At 30.3% G+C, this 23,003-nt stretch overlaps 1 protein-coding gene across 6 annotated transcripts in view; it reads left to right on the forward strand.

Annotated features, from left to right (window-relative positions):
* The window catches only part of LOC141455570 (dual specificity calcium/calmodulin-dependent 3',5'-cyclic nucleotide phosphodiesterase 1-like), a 385,265-nt gene that overhangs the window by 327,161 nt on the left and 35,101 nt on the right, over positions 1-23,003 (forward strand). For 4 of the 6 annotated variants that reach the window (XM_074130711.1, XM_074130708.1, XM_074130706.1 and 1 more), the window contains 3 exons: positions 3,728-3,901; positions 17,178-17,192; positions 21,437-21,686. In XM_074130711.1, coding sequence (XP_073986812.1) covers positions 3,728-3,901; positions 17,178-17,192; positions 21,437-21,686 — 439 coding nt within the window. The remainder of the gene's footprint in view (positions 1-3,727; positions 3,902-17,177; positions 17,193-21,436; positions 21,687-23,003) is intronic. The other 2 variants (XM_074130707.1, XM_074130709.1) reach the window with 2 other exon arrangements.

A 23,003-nucleotide genomic window follows, 5' to 3' on the forward strand; every position in this document is an offset into this window, starting at 1 on the left:
TAAAGATATCTGGTGTGCCATTATCAATTTTTTTTCAAACGTTACAAATATTTTTGGAGATCACATATTATTGAAAAACTAATTGAACAGATTAAGTAGAAAAAGTGGTTGAACTAAATCAATATAAGAGTGTTATATTACTAAACTATCGTTTTCTTTAGATATATTACTATTTATCATGATTCTTTCTAGCTGGATATCAGTGTTTCAATATTAAATTGTGATTGTTGCTCTTAAAATCAGAGTGATAATTTTTTTGTAAGTTCATTTTCAAGCAAGAATTTACAAAGAATGAACAGCGTTACTGTAATAGTGTATCCCAAAATTTTAATCACTTAATATTTTGGACAATTTTATTAATAAATTACGCGTTACCCAGATAAGATGTTAACTCATAAAAAAAAAAATTAAGACTTTAACATAAGAAAAAAGTTATTTAGATAATTAAAAATAACAAGAACAAGAAAAACGGGGCTATTTAAGAAAAAAGTTGAAAAAAAAATAAGTAGCAGATGGCCAACAATTATAATTTGATTTTTAAGTTTGAATTGCTTCAAAAGGTGGATTTATGTAGGAGTTTAAATTAATAATTAAACAGAAATTTGTATAGAATAAAAAAAAATCAGATTAAATCATAGTATTCAGAAGAAAGTGGAAACAAATAGATGGGCAGAAACTTAAGACGAATTACAAGAACAAATTAACATTGAATTTAGAAGAAAGTAAAAACGAATGGTAAAACTTTACTTTAAGGACGCCTCTTATAATATTTATTTTCTTTAATCCATTAGATGTGAATGTATACAGATTTTAGAAACATATACTATGTTTGAGGACAAAGAAAGAAAAATATCTATATTACGTTACAAAATACAAGTGTAATAAAAACAAACAAAGTAATACAAAAAGTTGACATTTAAAATTATTATCGACTGTAGTCAAGTTTAGAAGTATGCCCTGTTTTCAGCCACGGTAGATTTGTTTTTTGTTTTCAGAGTAGGTGTTACTTTCCAGCTTCTGTATGTATCACGTAAGTTCTGTAGGAATGGGTTCTGTCCGAAAAGTCTTTTCTTTTGGGTACTTCCAGCTCTTTGTGAAATTTGGCATTCCATATAAACCACGATGCCCCTAGGCGATAGGCATTACTTAAGTTTTAGAAAACTTGCAGATTACTTATTGTTGCTCCCATCCATAAAGGGCAATCATAAGTCAGTAAAGGTGTTTATAGATGTTAACAATAATCTAGAGCATCGGAAGTTTCAGAGAATTCCGTTGGTTATTTAGGAAAATAGAGCTGTCTGAGAGTATGATTGGCTTACCTTAATTTCACTATGATATATGGAGTCCATGTAAGCCAAGATATTTTTGTGTTTCATCTGTCCTTCCTCTTTGTACGACACTGTTGATTTTTAAGTTACTATTGAATGAAGTTTATGGAGAGAAAGATTTTAATTGGCTTGGATTTAAAAATTACTTTCAATTAACATAAGTGGTAAAATATATATATTTATGTATATTGATTGCTTTGGTTGCGAGAAAATTTTGGGAGTCTTTTCATGATGTTTCTTGCTCATTTCTACAGTGTGTGTGTCAAGATAGTTATGAAACTCGGTCTGTGTCTAGCTTCAATTTATTATAGTAATTCATTTCATTATTATTGCGATATAAAAGGTCAATAGTTTTTTTCAGAAATAGTGATCCGAGCGTAGATGAGTTCAATATAAAAGGGTTTTATTTATTGTTAGTTACGAAGTTCAGGGAGAGAACTGGTAAAGCTAAGGGTAGAAGGGCGTCCGGAGGAGATGGACTGTAAAATTAGTAACTTTTTAGTAAGCTCCTAAATAAATAAATTTTAAGAAACCTTTCTCGATGTTTTAAAGTTGAAAATAAGTACTAAATTTTAATTCAATTTAAATTCAAAACAATTTATTTCCAATTTAATTTTACTGTACAAGGAAATATTAAAATTAAGTAACAACTTCTTCCACACCCAATAATAGAAGTAACAAATAAATAAGATACCATTTAGTCACATGAAATTAAAATAAATTACGATATATGAATAATTTTATAGTGGCGTCCCTAAAGTAAAAAAACAAAAAAACAGAAAAAGAACGAATAATTGAGCAGAAATTTGAAATGAATAATAAGAACACTAAAACGTCGAATTTAAAAGAAAGTTGAAACGAATTACAAGAGCGGAAACTTGAAAGTATAATTAAGCAAAGAGAATTGAGATTAAGCAAATACTACAAACTATGAGGTTCACAATATTTCAATATAATTAAAATCTATTCACGAATTTAATATTTAAATTTAAATGGAATTCTTTTTTCTTCAAGTCAGTCTGTGTAAACTGTTTGTCTTTCAATTTCAGTGCTACTGCACATTCTGACTAAATTTCAACTTGAATGCTTCATTTAGAAAATTAGATTTTTAAAATATATTTTCAATAAACCAGTACGCCAGTTTTTTAAACAAATTTCATACTCCTCACGAAATTTATGTTACAACTTTTAGGCGTAATTTGATTAATATGAAAACGTAATTTAACGTGCTTTACACTTTCTTGCCTTGTTTTAAGGAATTTCAATTCGCTACTTAATAAAGTTTGTTTAATTATAAGTTAGTTTAATTTAATATATTTAATACTTTTTCTATTTTATCCTAGGAACTCATACAATAATGTATAAGCTGTATACTTTTCATATTTATTTATTAAAACAAAAAAGAAAGACATTGATAAGTGAATGATTAAAGTACTAATTAAATTATTTTCTTTACGTTTAATTTATTTCCACATCTGTTGAAAATAGGTTAATTTAATTTATTTAAGAAACAACTTTAAATACATATGTTGTACTAGTAACAAGAAAAATAATTTCTGAATTATTTGAACCTGTTTCTTCTGTACGTATTTCTTGTGTCTCTTCTTTTATATTTCTCACCCACAATTTAAATTCACTAAATTTCATCAACTTTCAGGCTACTTCTTTCACTTTTTAAATGTGTATAATTATCTTTACTGTTAAAAATTACTACTATTTAAAAAAAAAATTGTTTATTGGTGTGTTTGTTGTGATCTTCACTGGTATTGGTATTTCTTTAGCTTTCAATTTCCAATCTATCTTCCCAGATGATTTATCAGTGTTATGCACAATTCTTTATCGCCTAGCGAAGTCATTTAAGTATTTAGTTTTTCTTTATATATTTATTATTTATTTTCGGAAGTTTTAACTGTTTTAACTGTTTAATGATAAATTATCGGATGCTATAGTGTTAGCTTTTCTTAATGCAAATATTCTGCGATAGTTATATTTTTACTACAACTTCTCGTTAACTTCAAAGGAATTGGAAGAAAATTTTGTTAATTTCATGTATTTCTAAATTATTGCGCTTCATCTTCGATGGGAAAAACTGAGGGTATGAAATGAAGTTATCGCTTGGATAAGTATGTCCAGAGTATTTTATTTTTTTGTGATGCTCTGAAGGTTCGTTTTTTTTTTTTTTTTTTACTACCTCAGTCTCTCTGTTCCTCTTCAGTCACTCACTCTTGGATGGTTTTTGAGTGGCTCTATTATTTTTAGTTTTCTGTATTTCGATTTCTCCTCGGAAACAAAAATTTCTCCTTAGATAGAGTTAATACTGCAGATGTGCAGAAATCTGCAGGGCTGTGTTGTGTTCCACCATTGTTACTGTATAGTGTAAGGGTGCGGATGTTGACCAGGGCGGAGCCGAAAGGTGGCGATGGTGTTGGTGAAGTCAGTATTGGCGCGCCTGAAGCAGAAGGAGCTGACCAGTCTGGCCGCAGAGAAGACCAGGTGCAGAAGAGCGGACCAAAACCATGTGCTCATCATCAGCACAACCAGAGAAGACTTAGAGCACCAGTCTGGGCTTCAAGGTCGACATTTAAAAGAAAATCAAAAGTAGCTTTCACCGTTACGATGCTTTACATTACAAAAATTATCTCTCTGCCAGTTCTTTCAATTATTAATATTTTTTTCAAAAAAATCTTTCTTTTCATTATTATATTCGTTTAAATAAATTCTAGTCTGAAACACTCACACGAACTTCTCTTTCGCAGTTATAAATAATAATGTTCTGCAAACTTGTTCTTTCACTAATTAATCATAGTAATTATAACACGGTTCGCCTAGAACGATTTTGATTGAAAAGTTCACCAGCATGAAAAATTTTTCCTTCTCCTTATTATTTGGGTCAAAACTAACCAAAATACACTGAAAACCAAATCGGTTTACGTTGCGGATTTTTTTTTTTTTAAATTTTTTAGGTCAAAAAACTTTTCTTTTTTTTCTTTGTTAAGCCTAATAAATGGAAAAACAATACAGTTTTTTGCAAAACCAATGCATGCATTTCGAAGCTGAGGGAATTTCCGACAGATTGATGTATTTTATAAATGATAAAAATGAAATTTCGACATTCAAAATCAATAAAAAAGACATTTTCGAGCAAAATAAGGCAAAAACAAGGGTTTCTCGCATTTCTCAAAGCTTACTTAACAAATAAATCATCGTTTTTTTGTGGAAGGGAATGGGACTTTTCAAAATTGAGAAAAATTCCTGCAAAATACAATATTTATACACTGGGAAAAGGGAAATTTTCCAATTCAAATTCATTTAATGAAACTTTCTGGATTACTAAGCCCTGCAATACGATAAAAAAATATTTGGGCTCTTTTTTAAGTTTCATAGGTTAGCTTTAAAATGCGAGAAACTCTTGTTTTTGCCTTATTTTGCTCAAAAATGTTTTTTTTTATTGATTTTGAATATCGAAATTTCATTTTTATCATTTATAAAATACATCAATCTGTCGGAAATTCCCTCAGCTTCAAAATGCATGCATTGGTTTTGCAAAAAACTGTATTATTTTTCCATTTATTAGGCTTAACAATGCAAAAAAAAAAGTTTTTTGACCTAAAAAATTAAAAAAAAAAAAATCCGCAACGTAAACCGACCGAATTGGTTTTCAGCGTATTTTGGTTAGTTTTGACCCAAATAATAAGGAGAAAGAAAAATTTTTCATGGTGAACTTTTCAATTAAAATCGTCCTAGGCGAACCGTGATATATAAGTAATAATACTCAGATCTCTAGAAATAACCCTTTAAAGCAAGCCCAAATACTCCTACCCAGTATAAACCTCCTTAAAGCAAATTTACGGAAAAATCTACAATCTACAAAGTGCGTCCCATGGAAAAGGTGACTGCTTTTGTATTGACGATACTATGCGCGCCATATTTAAGTGGTCATACTGTAACTGCAGATTATTACTTGGGGGGTTCATCCCTGAATATCGGGAACAATAGTCATGGACGCTACTGCACGTCAGTCGCACCGGATTACAAAGAGTAAGATGGTACATGATTTCCTGGTCGAAAGAAGTATCGTATTGCTGGATCACTCCCCCCCCCCCCCAAATGATCCAAATTTAGCACAGTGCGACTTCTGGCTATATCCATAGATGAAACCATGAAAGAAGTGAGTTTTGACTCAATTTTGGATAACCAGAAGGCTTCGACGACAATTTTGGACAGCAAACCTAAGAAATGAGTTTATAGAGAGCTTTAAAACATACTACCTAAGGTGGCAAGCAGCGATATATTGATTAAAAAGAAGTATATCTTGAATAAAAAATATCAAGTAAAAATAAATATAATCTTGTTTTTTATTTTATATCAGTTTATTTTGTATCACACTGTGTCTCACAACATAACATGTATAAATCCAATCGTTTCATGAGTTTGTAGTATATTTAGTTTAAAGAGTTCAGCTCAAAGGTTTTATTTGAGAAATTTGCTGAAAATTTAAAAAAAGTAAATTCGCAGTTCCAGTAATTCATTTTTTTAGAAACTCATTTAATATTCCTTAATATCATAAAAGTAGTACAACCGTTAAGTATAATAAAAAAAAAAAAGCACTTTAAGTAGATAGTCTGCAAACCCCCTCTCCCATAATCGATTTTTGCTGGAATTTTTTAAAAGTAAATTTAGATGTATATAAGAGGTTAAGGGTGTTAAAAGGAAATTGTCTGAGCTTGTTCGAGAAATATCACAAAAAGTAAAATTTATATTCGTATCAATGCGATATAATATCATTACCAGAAAATGCTAGGAAGAAGTTAAAATTTACAAAATCTGATAAATCTATATTATATTGCCGACATTTAATAATCAACCACTGCTTGTTTATGGTTACAACTAGTGAGATTAAATTTGGGAAATGCCTAGCAACCTCATTGGTGAGATGCTAGGTTTCTCTAGAGTCTAAGAAAAATCTTCATCATAAAAAAATCATTTCATCATGCAAATTCAAGTACCATCGTCGGGGCTGATAAACTGGCGTCGCACTCTCCAAACCCTAAACCCTCCAAAATTAAAATTCTCGGAAGATATAAGAAAATTGAGGCATTTTTTTTTTTATTTTATATAAGTTATATTTAATAAAATTAATTAATTCTTAATTAATAGTAATATAATATTGTATATCGATAATTAATTAATTAGATAAAGATAAATATAAGATCTATTTTAGATCTATAAAGATCTATTTTAGATCTATAAAGATCTATTTTAGATCTATAAAGATCTATTTTAGATCTATAAAGATCTATTTTAGATCTATAAAGATCTATTTTAGATCTATAAAGATCTATTTTAGATCTATAAAGATCTATTTTAGATCTATAAAGATCTATTTTAGATCTATAAAGATCTATTTTAGATCTATAAAGATCTATTTTAGATTAAATTAGAAACGTAATCACATTGTTGGCGAAGATCCGAAAACTCAGTCTGCCCAAAAAGAAAACAAAGCAAAAAGAAAATAATAAATTACATTACCATTTGGAACAATCAATCTAAACCATCGATTACAAAACTGGCATCTGAGACTCTTTCTCATTCTTCATTATTCTTAAAAGAATTATCCTTTGCATTCAAGCTGCATTAATCTGTAGCAGCGATACAAAAAACAAAAACAAAAAACGAAATACCGAACAGTTACAGCGTAGCTGACGATTGGTATAAACATATACCTTAATGAAGCGTTTTTTTTTTCATGATCAAGCGATTTTCTCGAGTTTTAAAGAGTAGATTTTTAGAGTTGTTTTTTATTTTAACAGCTCCAAGCATTTCTTTATAAACCTGAGTTACTAGCTCTATGGATATAATCTTATATCAGATTTTGTTCGACATATTTTTCTGGTAATTTTATTGGGAGATATCTGTGGATATCCCTATTTATATTAGGTAATGAACGAAGCGATTGTAAAAGTCCAAGAATGGAAGATTTTTTTTAAAGAGGATCTCGTCATAAATTTTGGTCAAATTGGTGTAGTCCCCTATGTTTTTCTTACTTTTTAAGTTAAGTTTTAATAAACATTTTGACAATTACAGTCAGATAAAGTTGTGTGAAGTTTCATACCAGATTTATTTTTTTATTTTTAATACTTTCGAGTGGCGTAGAGTAAAAAATCAAATATTTTTAAAATTTTTAAATAAGAAAATAAATATATAGTAAATCACAAAATAAATTAGCACGGATTATAATTTAATTTAACCAGTGCACTTTTAAGTTAAATTTTCACTAATTGTCTTCTGCTTGTTTTTTTTTTTTAAAAAAAAAAAAGACTGCACTCCTAAGTCGTATTTGCCTCGGTTTTTAAGTTTATGAAAATTGATTTTTATTATTCTTTAATGACAGTTGAAATTATTTGTGTAAAAAGGTATATACATTAATTTCAGCTTAGCTCAAGATACACCGTCTTCTAAAATGTAACCATTCTCTTAATAATTAGACAGTTGCATAAGCTGAGTGAAGGATAGATCATTTGTTAAAAGAGAAAAATCGGTCCCGTTGTGCATGAAAAACAATGATTGATAAGATATGCTACAATCCACACGTCATTGTTAAAGATAAATCTAGTTTCCTGTGAATCCAGAGAATTCATGTGCATATAAACGAAATACTTCCATTTATATTCCGTCAGCATAAATTCTGCTATAAACGTGTCTTTTAAACAAAAAAAAAAGAAGCTATTTGTTACCCGCGCTATCTTAGATAACCATATGGGAATTTTGCTTGTTTTAGTTTTACAATTTTCTGCTTTACAGTTACTTTCTAATAATAGTTTTGGATAAAAAGGTCCTCATTTAACTTAAATAAATATCTTCTACAAAAGAATATTCATTTCTTATCTAATTATTTAATTATTTTATTTATCTGTATCACGATGGGGGAACATAGTTGGAAATTTGGAGGAATGCACAATATATTTAAGGTTTATTTAAATATTTATTTGAGGGCTTTTTCACCTTAAAAAAAAATGAGCTTGAAAAATTGATGTTAGGTCTTTTTTATTGAAAAAGTCCGGCTTTAAGCCAAACTCAGATTTCATTTTAGTAGGTCTTAAAATTCGTATTCCTATAAATAGAAAACACTAAAGAGTATTTTTGTAGTTTGTTGATGTTAATGTTAGTATGTCATTTTAGTTGAAACATGCTATAAACACTATATCGTAGACACTTCTGAAGTTTTTTTTTTCTTATACCTATGTCAATTGATGTGGGCGACATCCTGGCGGCGTTCCAATAACTTTGATTACTCCCGCTCAATGTGAACATTGTCAATTGATAAAAGTTTCTCACATACAGTACATGAGGAATTTTTCTAACCTCGTTCTCTTCCCACGCTATTTTCATGATAAAACCCGCTATACTTCTCTCAAGATTGTTCATAGTTAACAACAATCGAATTATATCCCAAGATTTTTATTAAAATTCACGAAGCCCATGAAACCAAAATTATGCTTCAGTACTTTGTGGATAGATCAGCTCCTTAAAGGAGTGTAGTAGTTGGTATTTTCTAAACATTTGGTAGCATAATCTGTGTTTATTCTGATTCCTAAACAATATCTTGTTATTTATTCTCTTATAAGAGTTTACTTAAAAAGATCCTTTCAGCCTCAGCAATCGGAAGTTACTCGAAGGTGTCCAAAGTACTTTATTTTCTGAGAAAACTATTTAACATTTGGAAGGAACTTGTTAGAGATTCCATTTTCACTTTTATGTCATGCAAACATAGCTTAATTTCGCTATATGAAAAACAAAAAAATCTGAAAAGAATTCTGCATTCTTTAGAGAAATATCATTTCGTATATGTACTTAACTTACAAAAAAGATTTACTTTCTAAGTGCTCGGAAATTATTTTCCTCTTCTATCTTTTCCCTAACTTTGGACATTAGAACATGAGAGTTGTTAAATGTGAGTAGTACCTCTTGATTACGTGGAAGAAATAGTTTTAACTATTATCAATGTAACTTTAAAGCAAGTTATTTATTGGTTATTATGGTGATTTATTCTAAAAAAAAACTTATTTTTTTCCGTCGAAACTTTGGAAACCTTACGGCTTTTTTTCAGGGTTAATTGGTGAAACTGTAGAACTAAATACCACTGATTTTTTGCGTTCTATTTGATTTGGAAATTGGACTTTTACCTTCGTTTATTTTACCAGAAAGAAGTGTATGTTTTAAATCTATCGATTATGTTATGGCTAACATTTATGTACTGCAGTAGTTACCAGTTGTATAGTGAAAATTTAAAACTACATTTTTAGTAGTTCGCAAGTGAATTTTCCTTGAATACTCTATCCGTACAGTCTTGTGATCTTCCTCACAAAATATAGAATCCCAAACACGTGTTAATTCCTGTTATTTTAAATAAGACATTAATGTCACACATCTTTAGTTAAATATATATAGATCAATTTGTTAAAATTACTTTTTGTATTCAATGGCTACAAAACGGTTATTGTTTTAATACCAAGTAATAGCTCCGAAGGTTTAGCCATCAATTCTCTAAATGTTGAGAGCGAGTTTTTTAAATTTTATATATAACAAGGAAATTTATTTCGCCTAAGCATATTCAACTGTCGTGATGTTAGACTAACTGTCCATCTAATTTATAAAGATCCTCTAGCATTAAATTAATTTTCTTATAAAGGGGAAGCTATTTCAGAAGGTAGAAAGTATTTGCTCTATGCATAATTTTTTGTTTAACATTAATTTTAACTTTAAACAAAATATGTTTCTCTTCAGTGCATTTCTTTAGAATTTTAAACCGCTAGAAACAAAATTATTATTATTTACGGAAATTTATGACTTGTTAGAAGGGCAGAATAAGCGAGGTATAATTTTCATGCTTGTGAAGGTGAGACCAGCCTGAATTTTTCTTTATATTCAGGATCATTAGTGAAACAAATTTCCTTTAAAAAAGTTTAAAAAAAAAATTAGTAAAAGAATAAAAAATTTTCATCTTTCACCAGCCCGGCAACGTATCTAGGAGAAATTCAAAAAGACTAACTGTTTGGATTACTAAAAGCTAAACTGAAGTGCTAAACCCTGCATCCTCCTTTAATTTATTTTTCTTCTAAATATGATTTTAATAAAATAATTTCTCACTTATCCTAAATTTAACTGGCAGAGAGATTGACACAATGTAACAAATAACTCATACAAATCAAGAGACAAACATTTCTAAGAGAAGAGTAAGGAGGGGTCTAGATGTAGGCATGTGATATAGCAGCCATATAGAAATGTCTATAGGTGTGAGAGCAGTATGTTGCCCCTAGCGAATCGCTGGAACTGTGTCTCGCCTCCATCCTTAGCAATCTCACGAGTGCCGTTGCACACCGTCAGAATAGGGACCTCAACTTTCTCTTCATCTTCCTCCTTAATGCTATCTTTGCGTCCTCTTCTATGTATTATTTATTTTATTTTATTTCTTTCTGTCTCCTTTCTCCTTCTTGTAGTATTCGACTTTGCCTCTATATAAAATTTCCGCATGCAAGCTTCCTTGTTACTCTTGTACTGTTCTGTGTACACACTTATTCGTTTGTGTGGTTATCCTAAAAAGTTCTCCCCATTTTCTTGTGCAGTGTAGAACTCTCATTTGATGTAACCTATATCTTTTACTGTCTAATCCATTTTAAGAAAGGATTCTTCTAGTAACAAAACTAAATTAGCATTAGGTAATGATTCTGAGCATGTTAATGTGACTGAAATATTAGATTTAAATCATAAGATCGCTTTTAACTGAATTTAGAGCAACTTTGTTATTTTTTGACTTCAAGTTAAAGTTAAAAAAAAACCATAATGTTACAGAATTAAATAATAAAGTAAAACCTGTTAAAAATATTCAGACTCTACTACAATTCTGACAATCTAAATAAAAGATTTTCTTATTACATAGAGTTACCAATAAATTATTCTTGTCCTAAAATTAAAATGAAAGGAAACTGAAAGGAAAGGAAATGTAAACAAAATGCAAAAAAAAAATATTAGCCATAACTGGTTACAATAGTATATTATTATATTATTAGCAGATAAATAAAATAGTATGGAAAAAATTAAATACTCTTATTATAAAAAATTCACATACAGGACTGGAGCTGAAAATATGATACAAGAGAAGTGTGAATTAATGTAAGAATTTCTAAAATAAATAAATAATAAATGGGAGGTTAATCTGCGAAAGGAAGAAAGGGAGTTAAAAATAAAAAGCGGTTTAGAGGAAAAAGTGATTCGAATAAGAAAGCATTTATCTTATATCTTTATATAATCTAATATATCTTACAGTAAGATCTCTTATAGTAAGGAAAGGAATGGTATGGCTGCAATCCAGTAAAGGTTTTAGATTGGAAAATAATTGGATATGAAGATTTTTAGGATTTAATGGTATGGACTCTAAAGAAGCATTGATTATATAATAGAATACAACAAAAAAAATAAAATTACATAATATATAAGGGTTTTCGAAGAAGCAAACCATCAAACATTTGGATGATACAGTATAGGACATCCTAATTAAAATTAAAATGAATTGACTTAAATATACGTAGTGTTTAAATCTAGTTGAGAATTATACTTAACGACTTTTTGGGAAAACCCTCAGTATAATTGTAGAAAAAAGAAGCAAGTACCCAGTTCAGAATTTCTTATTTCATAGTAGATTTTTCTAAGCGTTTTCAAAAAAGTATTTTGGGCTCTGTTTTATTCATAGTTTTGTTGACTTCGGACGCTGCAGGTACGAAAGATGATAGCTTTGTTAATACAAAGGTTTGATGCACTGAGTCCAGACTCCTTAACGATATTGATTCTAAGCTAGTTTAACAACGGGACTTGATTACCTTTATTTATTTTTACCCAAATCGAGTTGAGAGTCCAAGGGTAAAATTAAATTTAGCATGTAAACTCGATCAGTTTAGTACTACAATGAGAAATTACTAAATGGATTGAGCATAATATATTGTCAATAAAGTAATGTATATATTATGAAGAAGAATGTATTTTTGCATTTATTTATTTTATTTTTGAAGTTCGCAATTCGTCAGCCCTTAAAGTATTAAGAGAAAAGGATGTTCGGCAATGTACTTTTACAAAAAATCACCAACATTATCACTAACCAACTTCAGAGACTGAAATCACCTGATTCTCATATGTGCATCAGTTTAACCGACAATCAGATGTCAAAATGGGCAATAGCTTCGTGCTTGTGATTGCAAGCATCTTGATGAAAGAGTTAATTTCTTCTTTCTCTTTAAAACATTTTTTCTCTATCTTTAAACATGTTGTTTACTTATTTCTCACCATCAAACTAGTCCACATAACATCAAGATCCCAAAATAACTTTTTTTGACACACTGATCAACAATGATATCAACTCACACATAACTGTAAAAGTGGGGTATACCATTTAGACAGGATGATTATTTCATTACATCTTAGACCAACCATTTCATCAAAACGTTAGTGCTAAAAATAAAAAGTTTCTCCAAGAGAATTATAGATATAACTACTTTTTAAAAACTTTGATTCTATCGCAACTTATTCAAAAAAGATCTTCCGAAACATTAGCAAGGGTACACAAACTCAGAAGCGCATGGTAATGGTTAATCAATAAGGAAAGTGACAGCTGAATATAACACACTATCACTCAGAGTCATTCCTGCAATTTCAACAATCCTTAGTTCCTAGCCACATTCCCCGAACCATACCTACGGTTTTCTAATTCCATTCAAAATTCACTTCATTTCTAACTCGATAAACTTTAAAAAAGTTAAAATCAACATTACACCTACTTTCAACTACATTTTCCAGACTCCTAACAACAATATACATAACTTGGAAATTTAATTTAAATATGAATTTTCCCGCTCTCTATACATGAATCTCTCTTGTTCTCCCCACCAATTTACTGGTTGTTGACAGCTAAATTATCTTACCTCAACACTCCAGTAATGGAATTAGTAAAAAGTTAATATTTGTGACAGCCAGATTAGGGACATCAAATTCCTAGGTACTGAATCTTCAATTTTTGTTATATACTAGGTAGTATAAATATACTTTTTTAGTTATCTTCAGATATGCTTTCAAATTGAATTGTTCTCCATTTAACTAATTTTATTTTTGTGTTTCAAACTTTTTATTCTCTGTTTACAGTATCATATATCCCCAGTTCTCATAGAAATTCCGATATAAATTTCCAGAAGATCCTGATGAAGGACACTTACCAATGGTACCCGAAACAAAATAAAAAGATTTTATAACAGAAAACTCTCCATTGCCGAACATCTTTTTCCAGGTTTTTGTATTTCTGTTACTTTTTTTATTAATTAAAGGGCTTCTAAACTAAAGTAATGGCGCCGGAGTCTGTTCAGTCCACTGCCCGTCATCAAACAGCAATCTAAAAGCTTGACAGTGAGTTGTAGAGTCTTCTGGAAAAAACAAAGGAAACTTGTTTGGACTCGTACTTAGGGCCTCGGCGTACAATATTGATGTATTTATGTAACTAGTCACAATTTTAAGATTAGAAGCCGTCAAAACGCTCTATTTAAAATTCGCTTTTATAAATTGATCTTTCACGAGCACCGAACTAGTTCGAACTTTATGCATATCGTTTATGTATTAAGGAACTCAATTTCACATTCTCCAAATAAGAAACCTCTGACTTTTTAATTATTTTAAAAGGATTGACTTTTTATGTTCAATAAACTATCACTAACATTTAAACAAACACTTCTTTTTTTTCATTTTATACGCTTGTAAGCTTTCAGAATATTGAGTGTCCATTACTGAAATAAACAAAGTGAACAAAAAAATGGGCTAACGACAAGCAGTGTGTGGGATTTTAATCAAACTTTGAAGAACATCTGCTTTTGTTTAAGCAATGAAACTACCGTTATCTCCAAACGAAGTACATCAAGCCACTTTTTGTAGTCCACTAATTTAGATTGGAAGAAACTTTTTTTTCTATCTCACTGTCTTTGTTCCATGCTACTACTCCAATTACAACTAGAGTAAAGTTTGTTGACGTTGTTTTAACTTTTTGTCGAGATGTTTTCTCTATTACTTGCTGTGGAGGAATGGAACATCTTTTAGCACTAACCTAAAAAATAAAATAAATAAGCAATATTTCATTGATTTCATTCGCAATAGAAGCCTGTTTTATTCTGACCGGTTTCGGACTTTCATTCATCTTCAGAAATAGAATCATCAGGCATGCTGAGACGGATGAAATCAATTATATAAAGCATTGGTGCTCCTACCATATCAAATACAAATATAAGTTTCATTTATTTCGGGTCAAAATTGTACAGATAAACAAAATATAGGAAACAGGAGGGCCAGAATTTTATCTTCACTCAGTAATATAAATTATTTATTGCAAAGAAACAAAATTGGAAAAGTTGCAAACTCAAATGCCATCAAAACTTTATTGCTCTTTTAATAGCAGTACCATTTTCCTATTTTATCTCATTTATCATGCAATTTTCTGCTTTTACGAATTATCTTAGCAATAAAGAAAAAAATTTAGCCCAGAATATTTAAGGTGCGGTAGGGTCTTTAATTTCAAGTTCAAGTTTATATTAAATAATAGGTACTACATTGTTGGAAGGCCCTGCTGTATCTTCTCTTGCCCAAGTACCTCCCCAAAATACGTATGTATATGGTTTACAAATCCATTTTTAATTAGTACTGTTATGGCTCAACTCTTCAAGCCCAAAACATATGTTATATACTGTACTGAGAATATTCAAGCTATTATTCCCTACACAGCTTCAAGCAGAAAATAGTAAATATAGTTTTTCTTCTAAAAGCATCAAATAATAGTTAAGTTTTTGCCAATGACCAAAAATGTTGTAGATAAAATGAAAAAAATTGGAGAATTACTGAGACAAGATCCGATTTTTTCAAAACTAATTTTTTTGGCCTTTAACTGTTTTCGGAATTTTTGTCCGAAATAATTCTAGCTAATACTAAATTATAAAGTTTCTCAGTTTTTTATCTGTTGTCAGTGGTATTTTTTCTAATTTTTTTTTTTTTTTTTTACAAAAAGAAGTATTTTTTTAATTGATAACGTTTCCAATGTATAACTTTGTTCACTACTTATTTTTCTTTCATTATTTTTTTGTTAATGATTTAAGGCGCGTCAACATCTGAGGTCATTGGCGTCCAGAGCTTTTTTTTCAGTGCACTCCCGGCCTTCGGACAGTGTTCTCTCGTGACAGACAACACTGTCCATCACCGGACAGTGAGCTGGAAGAAGCTCCTAGGAAATCTAAGGGCCAGCAGCTGGATTCGAATCTGAGGCCTCCGCGTGGGAATCCATTACGCTAACCGCATAGCTAATCCCTTCCCTGAACTGAAACTCTGGTATTCATTTGTACTTCACTATTCATTCAAAATATTAGGCTTTCGAATATTACCTTACATTTGATCTAGATTAAATTAGAAGAATGTTTTTTGGATACAGAACCCAGAAGGTTTTTATGTGACTCTTCGGTTAGCTTTCATTTATTAGTATCTCTGAGAAAACAATCCAGCTGGGAGCACACTAGCAGAGACAAAAGCTGCCTGGGAGGCACTTCGCTGCTGGTGATTCAACTCAAACTGGAAGAACCTCTTCTTACTATATTTATATAATTTTTAATCCAATCTCAATAAAAAATTATTTTCTGCGCCTCAATACTATTTGACAATTGATTCTTGACTTAATCCCTCACTCATATACTCGTATTACTGAAATACTGATACTGTCAGTGTCTATTTTCGGCTACTATGTGCCATACAAACATGATTGCCAGTCATGATGATAGTTCTCAGAAATACTTATATAAAATGATAGTCATCCGTTTTTAAAATAAAAATAATATTTAATAAGCTCAGAAAAACTGTTTAGAAAGCAATAAAGAAAAAATAAATTATATTGAACGGTTCCATTTTCTTCCATTTATAAGTTACTTTCTTGTATTTCTTTTAAACTTGAAAGATCACTTGAAATAGAATAAGTAATGTTTGTGTACTCGTTGAAATGAATTAATTCTGATTTGTGGTGTACCTATTAAATCAGAACAACGTTGTATTTTCTCAGTTAGTTTAAAAAAATACAAAGTTTACCACTTGAATATACTTTAATTTGAAAATTTATATGCCAAGCTTATGTTATTTATTACAACTCAAAAATATTTTAGCCTACATGTGGAACGATTTTCGAAAGATTTTTATTTATTACAATTTTTTTTACATATTTCAGTATTTCGCTACCTACCTAGATCGAATAAAACATTATTCGCTTGGTTGTAATCTCCTTTCAAGTAAAAACTATATTTTAGATAAATTTTTATTTTCCACCATTGAATTTATCTCATAAAACCTACTTACTATCTGCATGCACCTATCAATTAGGAATTACTTATCTAATTTTTAATTTTATATATATATTATTTGAACTTGTGTGTGGAATAAGAATGCAAATTTATCTAGTAAAAATTATGAATAATTTAAATCAAATATATTCCAGTCGAAAAGTTTAAAGATGTCTTTAATAGGTATTATTTAAACAAATAGAGAAATATGTTGTGCATCATGCATGTAACTGTGCATACTATATAATATTAATGTTGCATGAAACCCTCTTTACATTCTTCTTCCTCACTATTTACACATTTCCTTGTATCAACTTCCTTGAAATCGAAAACTGATTTCCTCTCCTCTTTTTTAATTAACAAAAAAAAAAATAGATTTAAAATTATATTCACAAAAAGAAAATACCTATCTTTTCAAATTACTGTTTACATTTAACCATGCTTCTCTCGGGCAAAGCTCCTCTCCGACGAGGTATGTATAAGAAACTTTGGAGCCATAAATTTGGTAATTAATGTAATAATTATTTTGTATTAAATAGATTATTATTTAGGTTTATTATATACTTATTGCACAATTAGTTAAAACTGATTGTATCAAATAAATTGGGTTCATTAATCTCATATTTGTTTATTAAGAAAATAAAGGTGATGGAATTATTTGATTGGCTCCATTTGCTTAAGAAGGTCCCGACCACATTAGATGTGTTAATAATTCATTAGTATTGTGGTGTCCTACAATCGTTTGTATGGTCGCAAAGATGTGAATACACTCTTGAGCGTGTTATATTTGAATATTTGTTTCTCATTTAAGGAAATCCTCAAAAGCCTTTGCTACGTAAGAATTGTCGAAGTATGGTTTCTCTATTCATGTATTAGTATAATAAAAATGATTAAAGACGTTCAACTGTATTATTTAATTTTCTTTATCTTTAGACTTAAATATTCTACTTTTTATTGTGAGAAAAACTTTAATTGAACAAATTTTGATTGGAATTAAATTATAAAAATAGATCACAGATAATGCTGCACAACCTTTGTTCGTCTGCTTTGCTTAATTTTCATTCTTCCAAAATTTAGGTTACGTTTGGCCTCAATGTTTGGTAAATTCTTATCCTTACAGTTCGTGGGGAAAAAAAAATTTTTAAACATTGGCTACAACAGCACTCAGAGACATCTAACGCAAGCTGCATTTTTTTTTCATCTAACACCGTTTTTAGAGGTAAAATTGACCCTAAATAAGTAAGTATTTCCTTGACACAATCACAGACAATTTTTTTGGGAAAAGTTGCCTAGAACATTCACTCTAAGGGAAGGTTTAAGAAATATCATTAGATTTAATGATGTAAGTTCAGTGGACCGTATACTTCCATTTACCGTTTATTTGAAGCGTGAGCAAGCAGACGGCCATTCCTTATTTATTTTACTTCGGAATAGAACGGAACTTGGAATTGCTTATTATATTTCAATTGTACAACTATTTATACTTGAACTACTGTAAATTTTCCAAATTACGCTTTGCTGTGAAGGCTGTAGACTCATGACCTAGAAATTATTTTTAAGAAAGGAATGTATGTATTTTTACTTTCCTTATCTTGCAATGATCTAAATAAATAAGATTTCGTCGGCTCGAAATCAATTAATGCACGTTAATGGTAGCACATGTCAGGGGAATATCCTTTATACCGAATAGATTTTGCCAACTTTATTGGATGACACCCAGCGACCAGAGATTCTAAAGAGCGATGCCTCTCTGATGCATTCCTACATTCCCAACTACCCAAACCAGATATAGGCTACTGCCTCCTCTACCATTACAACCAGAATCCGCTCCCAGTAGGGAGCCTATCGTAAAACTTTTTTTTTTGTGGCCTTTTGTACTAAGGCAGATTAGCCATTATTATTGTTATACTGCAGTTGACTATTTGGCCGACAACCGTGATTTTGTTATTTATTTCCACATAAGAAAACAACTTTGAAAACGAAAAATAAAGTATATATTTCGATGTAACGAATATAAGCCTTAATGCAATTATTACAATTAATCTGTCTAAACCTAACTACTCATAGATCTTTTAATGTTTGATTGCCCTTAACATTAATAAAAATGTATCTCGTGGGGATGTATATTTATCTTGCTAACTGAGTTACAAATATCTTATGAAATCACTAAATATGAATTTCAAACGAATCCAAATTGATATATTTGATCAGCTTAACTCCACCTCAATAGTTCATCTTGAAAGAGCAGTAAAACTTTCTCTACTGAACTTAAAAAACATTGTTAATTTGTTAAAGGAAACAAAAGAAAATTGCTAAGCTCATTTAGTAGAAGATTGTTTGGAAATAGGTCTCAAATATTGAGACAATTACATGAAATCTGGAATGCAAATCATAAAATTAATTTTGTTGTTAAAATAACTTTCATATCTCCTTATATCAGTAACCAATCAATTTCACCGAGTTTTTGTTCACCAGTGGTGTTAATAAACAGACGTTAATTTAATAATGCATATCAATTTAAGATTAAATGAATGTTTTCATTAAAGTGAACGACGAGGGAATTTGGCTGAAGAAATTTTCAAGGCTTATTTTCGTTATGTAGAAATGTTATTATTTATTAATCGTTTAAGAAAGTGTTTATTTCCTTTTTAGGTTGTTTGTTTCAAGAAATAAATTTTGAAATCATATTTCGGATAGATGAGTATCCGAAGATAAATTTAGAGTAACTCCTAATAATAAATAAGTTTTTATTTTGCTTATAAATGAAAAAAGAACATAACACTATGTTAACTGACTGGCTAAGGAAATTATTGGCCTGCGGTTGGCTTCAGCAGGTCCCGGATCCGCCAGTTGGTTCAGGTGTTGAGTGGACATGCGAATTTAGCGTATAATCTTTTTAAATGTGGCCTTACCAAGTCGCCAGTTTGTGCTGGCTGTGGTGAGGCCAATGAGACTGCGCGCCACTAGATTCCTTGTGTTCGGGAGGTTATATGTTTCGTTCCTAGATTGTGACTTTATAAACTCTCTAGGTTTATTCAGTGCACTGAGTTGCCATGCTCCCTAGTGTCCTGTTGCTACTTTATTAGTTTATAGTATATTATATAGTTTATTAGTTTATCGTATTAACATCTGGCAATTTTTAGCCGGGTTTGTTGGTTTTAAAACCCCGGTGCCTCTTATAAGGTGATTGGTGGGCGGGGAACAATGGGCATTCGGATTGCCTGCGTTTCTTCCTCTTTATGGAGGGACCTCTCTTTGTCACAATCTAATCTAAATGTTTATATTAAAAGTATATTAGAATAAAAAATATATATTTATGTATCTAACGTTACTAACACGATTTTTGTAACAGAAATGCCGATGGTTTGGCGTACAGAATGAAGCTGAATTCATATCTATTCTTTTTATTTAGTGTTATACTGAAAGTAATCAGTTGTTGGGTTTTATGTTTTTGATATATTTCACAAAGCAATGCAGGCCATGAAATATTGTTAAATGAATCAGACATCATAGGTATTATGCTATATTCATTTTTTTTTTTTTTTTTTCATAGCATTTAATTTTTCAGCTACATTTTAGGGCAAGTATATTTAGTCTAGCTCTTGAGAATAAGATTTACTTAATATTATTAACAAATTCATTACATAAACAAAACATTCAACTTCTTGAAGGAAATCAGATGTTTTTTTTTTCTGAAGAACACCGATTTTCTTACTGCTTTCACTCCAAAGGAACAAATAATATACCCTATTATCTTTCCTGCGATCATTAGGATTTCAGATCTAAACCCGACTTTGAAATAACTACAGGAATTTCTACTTTATTTGGTTCAGTTATCATTAGGAAGCAACAATTGCTTATTGAAATATTGAATAAATATAACAGTAACTTTTCAGTGCAACGAAAGATCCCCTACATAATTGGGTAAAACAGACTTCAGTGAAAATTCGCCTTTCAGTATGTTTGTCTTACAAATGTCGTCCCTTAGATGTACTTAATTGGAATTTTATTGAAAATATCCGTTACTTTTATGTTGTTTATGAAGAATTTGAACCAGGAACTGTCGAAAATTCTGACCAAGGTTGTGTTTAAAAATCTTATAAAATCTGGCCATTTTTATGTAAATAAAACTGGACAAAATGTCTTTCAATGACTTTTGGTTTGTGGTTATCAAAAAACACTTTACTATCATTTTCAACACATATATAAAAAATCTAAGGCGAAAACTGGAAATTGAACCAAGTTCCACAATAGTTTGTTGAGCGGTCGAAGCCTCAGTTAACTCTGAAGTATTTCTTGTTTTTCACAGAAAGTGTCACCATAAGAACCCTGATTCTCTCCAGTTCCAATTTATTTGGCTTTTAATGTAGTTACCAAAATAAATCCTACTTCATCTGCAATTTCTCTACGATTACTACGTCAGAGACTTTGTTGGTATAGTTTTTGATTACTTTTTTCAGCGTTATGGGTAACTAAAACAAATCTAATAAGATATATAAAAATCCACATTAATATTTTGACTGGTATTCACCTTAGAGAAACAAAATTCCATAAATATAACACGTTAAAAGTTATTCTATTTTAATTTTAATTAGGTAGTTATTAATACCTATAATATTTTCAACTTGTCAATAATATAATTTAATTATTAATTTAGACTCTGCAGTATTATTGCGCCATCTGACACCCGGCATTTTTGCCGGCCTTACTTTATAGGCGTTTGGCAGATGAAGATGATGAATTGTCAGAAGTACAACCGGACGCTGTACCACCAGAAGTGCGAGAATGGTTGGCCTCCACGTTTACAAGACAGTTAGGTACAACAAGAAGGAGAGCAGATGAAAAACCAAAATTTAAATCAGTAGCACATGCAATAAGAGCTGGTATATTTGTGGATCGAATATATCGAAGAGTGACAAGTACAGCATTACTTCAGTTTCCAGCAGAAGTTGTCAAAGTGCTTAAAGTAAGTTATTATTATTTGGAAAGGCACCTTGTATTTGTTTTAATTTAAATGTTTATATTTAGTGTTTCAAGGTTTATGGATATCCACTTTTCTTGGTAACCAAGGTAAATAGAAAAAATACTGTAGTGTCTTAAGTAAACAAATTCAAAGAAGAAAATGTTTACTGGCACTGGAAAAAGCAAGATTTCAATAAATTCAATCAATCTTTTTTTTAATTTTAATTCGATTATAATACTCATGAACGTAAGTTTAGAAGTATTAAAAGGGAGGGGAAACGTTTTAACGAATCATTATTTTTATGAAGTATTAAAATATTTTCAGAAGAGTCAAATTCTGCAAACGGGTAGCCTCCGATCGTTGGTCAGAATGTTAATAGGAAATATGTAAATAAAAAAAAAAACGTAAAAAAAGTATAGTTGATTACAAGACCATAAATCATACATTAATCTCCAAGACAGTCTGATAAAAGAGCTGCGTATGTGACCCAGTTGATTTTTTTTCGACCCAAACCCCCTAAAATTCCTGCGATTTATGTTGCTATTGTTGATAAATTTACTTTCGACTTTCCACAGTACATTCTTTAGAATGTTTGGATCTTCTGACAATTGAACATCCTCTCAATAATGATCTATGAGGCCGTACGTAGTAAGTCTTCAAGATCCTCTGGACAGTATTTTTTAGTAATGTCCAGGGTTTGACTGACTCATACGGATGAATGGATCAGTATTCTCGGGCATGGAGAAGTTTATTCATTTCATTATTAAATGATCAGACAGGTCTTGGAAGATTTTGGTATCTTAAATTCAGCACAACAGATACACATTTCTGATAAAGCGCAACACGTAAAATTGTCTGTTAATCTGGGCAAATCGTTCTAAAGCACTAATATCACTAATGATATTGTCACACTTTTCCGTTGACGGAATCCTTGTTGTTATAACTAACAGAAGTGAAACGATAAAGAAAACAACGAGCAAGTTTGGAGTTTTTAGGAATTCTAGTTTTAAAGATATTCTGTTAATTCAAACATTTATAGAACTTTTGGTGCAAAGAACCCGAAAAACATGTAATTATAGTGAAAACGCAGAGTTTCAAAAATTTTAGAAGATAACAATAAATAAAATTCAATTTTTAAAAAGTAAACTTACAACAAATATTCAGTGAATAGTGAATTCTGCTATTCCATTTGCAAACGAAGTTTAATTACAATTACTATAATCTGGCGTATATAAATAGACCGCACATTTCATGCAATTCTGAATCTGTAGGTGATGCTAATATTCTAATGCTGTCTTCATCAAGTTTACCAATGGTGGG

This window comes from Rhodnius prolixus, unplaced genomic scaffold (genome assembly GCF_049639745.1).
Source record: "Rhodnius prolixus isolate KJV_2025 unplaced genomic scaffold, Rpr scaffold_4, whole genome shotgun sequence".
NCBI classification, from domain to species: domain Eukaryota; kingdom Metazoa; phylum Arthropoda; class Insecta; order Hemiptera; family Reduviidae; genus Rhodnius; species Rhodnius prolixus.